General features: G+C 53.9%; 1 protein-coding gene across 1 annotated transcript; it reads left to right on the plus strand.

Moving 5' to 3' along the window:
- The first annotated feature begins 2,082 nt into the window (after positions 1–2,082).
- On the plus strand, positions 2,083–6,576 carry VOLCADRAFT_78672 (uncharacterized protein). Its single transcript, XM_002945645.1, has 10 exons — positions 2,083–2,216; positions 2,599–2,741; positions 3,129–3,220; positions 3,498–3,822; positions 4,032–4,091; positions 4,244–4,366; positions 4,643–4,850; positions 5,157–5,368; positions 5,626–5,751; positions 6,081–6,576. Exons 2-10 carry the CDS (start codon positions 2,610–2,612, stop codon positions 6,183–6,185), a joined length of 1,383 nt encoding a protein of 460 aa, XP_002945691.1. The 5' UTR covers positions 2,083–2,216; positions 2,599–2,609; the 3' UTR covers positions 6,186–6,576.
- The last annotated feature ends 222 nt before the right edge of the window (positions 6,577–6,798 follow it).

The raw sequence follows: 6,798 nt of genomic DNA on the forward strand, positions 1-6,798 counted from the left end.
GTGTTATTGCGTTACGCTAGCAAGCATGCATTCAGGCGCAGACAACCTTTGCCAATTACAGAGTTCGAAATTTCTTGCCAACGGCAGCGGCTTTCAGCGTAAACAATTTATTCCCTATAAGTTGTGCAATTATTTAGAAACAATTTGTAAAATGAATGCCCTTTACGGCTGGAATTAGCAAACGCTCGGAAACGCCTATACCGCCAGTCCGCCGCCAGTCCACCGCCGCCATAAGGGGTTGCCCTGGCTCATCTCCTTGTCTCTGGCGGTGAATGCTAATACTTGGCGCAAAACTGTTACGTTGTCCGATTTGGAATCTAAGTTGACCGCCGCGGTTCCCTTGCTTTCCTGTATACGTATGATGATCAACGTTCCCCCCTTGCGTTGACCTTGCCACCGACTCGGTCGTGCAGTTTCAACGCACTACCTTACAATATCATCATTTGATAATATTGTTCAGCAGGCCTTTACAGTTGGTCTGGCTCACAAATGACATTCCAATAAGGATAAAAGGTTTCGGCGCCATTTTAAAGGTTTCGGAGCATGGTACTGCTGATAGGAAACTGGTCAACCGCCAGTGACGGATGCCCAACTGGCGGCGCCGCTGATTGGAAACAGCCTGTAACATGTGGCCCAGTTCATCGAGCGCAGATTTGAAGAGTGTTGAAACTTGTTTCAATGTGGGAAGGATTAACACGGTCCATGGTTGGGGAGCCCTAGCGCTTTTCCTGCTCTGCACACGTGCTCCTGCCACCTGCCACCGCACCGCTGCATGCGTCGCAAGGACTCCCGCTGACCTATTTCCGTGACAGCACGGAGATGGCCTTTGCCCTGCCAGGCTGTCTCATGGGTGAACTAGACTTGGATGGCCCCTTTTGGCCTCATTGGCAAACCTCACCCTCAGGCCCGGCAGCTCACTGCACCGATACACCCAGCAGCAGGCGTCCCGCACTTAAATGCACGATCTCAGGATGCGCAGTCCCCGCTCCGTTCCCCCATACATCCACCTAGCTCAGCAGGTTGACTATCATTGGCGCCTTTATACTCTAATCAAGTCAACAAGCCGTCCGCTGCTCCTCTCTCAACTTGTATTTTGGAAATTAAAGAGAGCGGAGAGGATAGAGAGGTATGTTAGCAGACTAATCACATGCGGACCCTGGCCACCATCCATCTTCCAGGCTGATATCGCGGCGGGATTAAGTGCTTTCTGGCGTAGGAGTACTAGAAGAGCACCTTTTGATACAAGCTTTAACGTTCTGGCAACTCTATACACCGCGCTCATTGCGACTGCTGGTCACATTACCCCGGATTTCTCCCACCCTTTTCGATGCACCGAATGCGTCAACTGGTTCAGTAGTCGGTCACATGCATACTAGCACTTGTGCTAAGGCAGCGGATGGAGTATGGGGAAACCTCCTGTTTCCTTTTTTTCTATTCGAGCAGGTTTCCACACGCCTTGTAGGCTGCTCACGGGGGTTTCCATATGCCTTGTACGTTGTCCTTGCAGGCTTTCACATGGCCCCCATTCGCCTCGCTCTTTTGTGTGTATGGGGAGGGGGGGCGGTACAGTGGGATCCAGATTAGTGAAGAGTAGAACCGGCGGGCCAGTTGGCCGGACACTGCACCTGAGGCGATCCGGGCAGTCAGTACACCCACCCAGACCAAACAACGCAAGTCACATAGACAGCAGAAAGCGACCCTTGTGTCCCGGGTAATCTGGAATCCTACAACAAGGGGATTGAGAATATTTTTATTGCTGCAGCAGATTTGCTATCAATCGTTCGGGTCAATCCTTGACGGACATCAGTTGTGGGGAAGGGGGAAAACTTGTTGCTGGCCACTACGGCCGGTATCAACACCGTCCGGTGATTTAAGAAACACATCCCCGAGACCCCGGCTTCCGCGTTTTAACGTTCAGAACATTGCAAGGAAACACAATGAACACGTAAGTGGAGGGATGTCGTATGTGCGGTATTCGTACATCCGGCAGGTGATGTCGGCCTGGCCTTGGTAGTAGTACCGGTACCAACCAGAAGTCTAGCCAAGGCTCTATTGGCATATTTAAGCATGCTGTATTTGCACAGAAAATATAACATGGCTGCATAGCTAGGGTTATTGCATTTCGTTTGGGACTCTTGTTGTCAAATTTGTGAAGGGCGATCAGCGTGACTAGACGGACGTTCCCTGGTTCCTTAAGAGCAAGCTATTTCGAGGAGGTAAATGTATGATCACATCCTAAATATGCGCATTCTTAAAGCGTGGGGAACCTTTCGGAGTCTCGGACAGCTCCACCGGATGCGTTGCCCATAACAGCAGCCGCGAGCATCTTGTACAAAGCCTGCTTGATCTTGACTTGGATGCATGCAAGAGGCGCGGAGCGTCAAAGGGCGCTATGGGAAGTCAACGGCAGCACCTCCTGCTGTGCTTCAGCCCGCTGCGCCTGCCCTCAAATACCCTGCCACCCCTAAGGCCATGCACGCCCGCCTCCCCCATGTGATACATCTATATCCCGTCCGTCTGCCTCACAGCAACGGATTGTCATTTTGCAGCCATCACTGAAGCCCGGGCCTTGCTGCACCTCCCTGCAACCGTACACAGACACTGCGAAAATGGCGACTGTCATCGCCCTTGACCGAGTTTTCAAATTCGATGACGCGGGGGTGCCTTATCTGCATCTGTATGTGGGCTTCACGGTGGCGGTCTACCTGTTCCACACCTATCTCGATGTCCGACAGCTGCGGGTACGTACGTCCACTACCTGCTGCCTGCTCGTCGCATGGAGTACCTCTGCCAATATGGCACGCATTGGTGGGGCGCGCTTCCGGAAAACAGTTAGTCGGAATGAGGCAGCTGCCATGCGTGCACCAACGGCTTCTGGAGGACCGAGGCAGTACGGCATCAAGGATGGAAAACTACAACTACACGTTGACATAGCCCTGAGAAGTCCCGGAACCAGGCGACCCACATCGCAATCTCAGGTCCAGGGTTCTAGGTTACCAACCCGGCATGGTTCACCTCAATCAAGCGGAGCGTCAGACTGGGGGCCATCCCAGCTGCAGCTGTCGTATGATACATGTATGGTATGCAAGTGCTGTCAGGAATGTGCACCTGCGTTGTGGCGCCCGCAGGCTCTCCGGCGGCCCAGCCCTCCAGAGGCGCTAGCGGGCCTGTTCAGTCCAGAGCTGTATGCCAAGACAAGAGCCTACAACCTGGATAAATGGTGGGTCAGAATCTTGAGGAGGACATGGACAGCCGCTCGGCTGAGTCTGGAGTCCGAGTTTTAGGGTGCAGCTGGTCAGTATAATAAAGTATCATGATAAAGTAATGGTCAGGCGCTACTCGGGCCGCGCGTAGCTGGGTGATGCCTGGTTGGGCCTTGTCAGTGTCACGTCAGAGGTTTGCCCTTCCATGTCACGGGTCAGCCTTTCCGGTACCTTTCACCTACATCCTTTGTGGCGCATCTTTTTTGTCCCCGCGAACATCAAATGAACCGCCAGGAGCTTCTCCTTCGCGCACAGCTTGTACAGTACCGTGGAGACGCTGGCGCTCATTTTGGCCGGCGTCCTGCCTTATGTCTGGGTGTTCTCGGGTAACTTGCTGCGCACCGCTGCCGCGCACGCGGGACCTGGCTTGTGGCCCGCCTGGCTCTCTACGGCGTCCGGTGTGGAGATCGCGCAGACGGTGCTGTTTGTGTTTTTGCTGTTCCTGGGAAACCTGGTCATAGAATTGCCGTGGGGCCTGTACTCGACATTCGTGATTGAGCAACGTCACGGCTTCAACAAGCAGACGCTGGGGCTGTACGTATCGGATCTTGTGAAGCAGGTAATGGATAGGGAGCAGGGATGGGTGGGCTTTGGGGTTCAGTAGCAGGTTCACCTGCTATTTACCCTTGAGTGGATTTCGCTAGACTTGTCTGGTTTGATTGGCTCGAGAAGGGTTAACGAGCACTTGGGTCCGTCGAAAATTTCTTAACTCCGCATTTTTAACGTCAACTTCACAAGAAAACCTTCAACACTTCCACACGTTGGCAGGTTCTCCTGGCTGCGGTGCTGCTGCCGCCCATCGTGGCCGGGATTACCTACATCCTGCAGGTGAGCTACTGCATGCTGTTGATTGTTTATGCTTTCACCAATAACAGCAGCGCCGAGAAGACGCCTCGGGCAGCTTGTCTGTGGCTTTCTCGTCGGATGTTTCCTACCCGCTCCCTGCCGTTCCCACTCGATCCCCATTCCTCGCCTTGTAGGTGGCGGGTCCGATGCTACCGTTGTACCTGTGGGGCTTCATTTTCGCGTTGAGCCTCTTCTTCATGACCATCTACCCCGTGCTCATTGCGCCGCTATTCAACAAGTACGAACCTCTCCCGGAGGTGGGTAGTTTTCGGTAGCGGTACGTTGGTTGGTTGGTCGCCCGAAGCCTGTCGCTCGTTGCCCCTGGTATCTTTTCCTCCTCTTTCCTCTTTTTTTCCGCACGCGTACCCTGCTCTGCGGGAAAAGGGTTTTGGAAGGTTCCGTTAGTTCGTCTCCTGCAGCATGTGGATGTCGAATGGCCCGTGGGTTGAAGCATTTCGATTTGCTTGTTGGAGTTCAGCTAAATCCTTTTTAGTTTCCAACGCGCGCCACAACCGCCGCCGGCGCCGCGACAGGGCTCCCTTCGTTCCAAGATTGAGGCTCTGGCCGGCAGTCTGCGCTTCCCTCTGCGCAAGCTATACCGCGTGGATGGCAGCCGCCGCTCGGCCCACTCAAACGCCTACATGTACGGCTTCTTCAACAACAAACGCATCGTACTGTACGACACCCTGATTCAGCAATGTAGCGAGGAGCAGGTGGTGGCGGTGCTGGCGCACGAGCTCGGTGAGCAGTGCGGGTGGTGGGTGGGAAACCGTGTATGGGAAAGAAGTAGAGGTATTGAAGGAGCTACGGTACAGTTCCTTTCTGGGGGATTTCCTTAAATGCTGCAAACCGTCTACCTCAATACCGTTGAGGGCTACAGCTGCTCCGGAACCCGTTGCATCCCGCCTGCAGATTGGGCGATCTCACCCATGAATCTGGGCTGAGAGCTGGATACTCCATTACTACTAAGCCCTACTACCTTCGCCGCGGCCCTGGCCTCCCTCCTCCTATGCCCCGCCGCGGCCGTTGCGCCCCGTGCCCTTGCAGGTCACTGGAAGCTGTTCCACACCCCGCAGCTCTTCATTGTGAACCAGGTGGTGTTGGTGTCGCAGTTCTGCCTGTACACCCTGGTGCGCAACAGCACAGCGCTGCCGGCGGCGTTTGGTTTTGGCTCAGGGGAGGCGGTGGGCGCCAGCGGCTTAGCACCGGCATTTATTTCGCTCATTCTGTTCCAGTTCATCGTGTCGCCATTGGACGAGGTGCGATAATCGTGCGTGTTAACATGTGGCCAAGCAGCCGTGTTCTGCCCCTGCCCCTCAGCTGGCCATTCCCAGCCCGCCCGGTAATCCGGTCCTGGAGTCGTTGTCCTGGTTTGATGTTTCCCCGATTTCGTTATGTTTCTGTCCAGAAGCCGTCTCGGGCTCCCAGTCTTTACCGCTGTTCACGTCTTGCCCAAGTCCGTGTCCTGCGTTTCGACTCTATACCCCGCTGCGGCTGCACACGTTGTGCCTGGCAGGTCATCCACTACGCTAGCAATGTTGTGAGTCGGCGATTCGAGTTCCAGGCGGACGCCTTCGCGGTGCACACCGGCCATGGAACTGAGTTAAGGAGCGCTCTTCTCAAGATGGAGGAGGAAAACAAGGTAAGGTGTGAGCACTGCACGTGGATGGCACTGTTTTGCTGTTAGGGTGGCAGCAGCGGTCGACATATTTGGGAACGGTTCATAACGGGACATAACATGGCGGGTACTGGAACTGGGGAGAAGCTGCTAGGCCATGGGACCGGGGACCAGGCGGGCAGAGCAAGAAAAGCTGGCGCAGGGAGAGATTGGCACCGCACTAAATTCCGCACAAAATACGACTAGCATACCTATCTGTACTTGATGCAATACTGGGCCATATGAACTATTAGGAAGTTACGGCACCTGTATACCTGCAGGCCTGAAGCATTTTTTGTTTTTTCACAATGCAGGGCGCTATGCACGTGGATCCCTGGTACTCATCATACCATTACTCTCACCCGCCGCTGGTAGACCGCCTCAAAGCTATCGATAGTGCCGTGAAGAAGGCCACGTGAGCAAGGCTTGGGAGGACACAGTGTATGACCGCAGTAAATCACTGGGGGAAGCCCTGTTCGTTAGATTGCTGGTGGTGGCATTCGTTAATGCAGAAGGTTCAGAAATGACGGATTTCGAATTAGTGTCGCATTATTGGTGTCCTGCTGCGCGTGCGACATGATGAGGTCGACGACCTGGATTCCTCTCCTCAACAACTGGTGACTATGTCACTATCCAACTGATCAGACTACCCCGTACAACCCATGGACCTGTCGATACATCCAGCCATAAGCCCATCTATGTAAGGGCTTTCGTCTCTCGCCTAACATGCACCATTCCTGCTCCCGACACAATGCAATGCAATGTACAGTAAGATAAATGCTTCCCAATTGTGTAAGTACTGGCATATAGCCAATCTGGATCGGTTCCATGTCCAGTTGAGGACTTTTATTCATGCAACGCAGTGCTCAAGATTCAATGTATGCCTAGCTTCAATGTGGAGGACCTGCCTCCATCCGCGCAGTGTGTGCAACACAAGACGACCACATCTAAAGCTGCTAGTACAATACAGTCTCCAAAACAACCGTAGGTTCAGCCAAAAGAAGTTACACCGCTCGGAGAGAGAGCCTCCCT

Source organism: Volvox carteri (assembly GCF_000143455.1).
Source record: "Volvox carteri f. nagariensis unplaced genomic scaffold VOLCAscaffold_1, whole genome shotgun sequence".
Taxonomy (NCBI): Eukaryota; Viridiplantae; Chlorophyta; class Chlorophyceae; order Chlamydomonadales; family Volvocaceae; genus Volvox; species Volvox carteri.

Coding starts and splice junctions, on each gene's coding strand:
- VOLCADRAFT_78672 (XM_002945645.1), top strand. CDS start 2,610: ATGGCGACTGTCATCGCCCTTGACCGAGTTTTCAAATTCGATGACGCG. Junction 2,742..3,128: donor TCGATGTCCGACAGCTGCGG/GTACGTACGTCC, acceptor TGGCGCCCGCAG/GCTCTCCGGCGGCCCAGCCC. Junction 5,369..5,625: donor TCGTGTCGCCATTGGACGAG/GTGCGATAATCG, acceptor TGTGCCTGGCAG/GTCATCCACTACGCTAGCAA.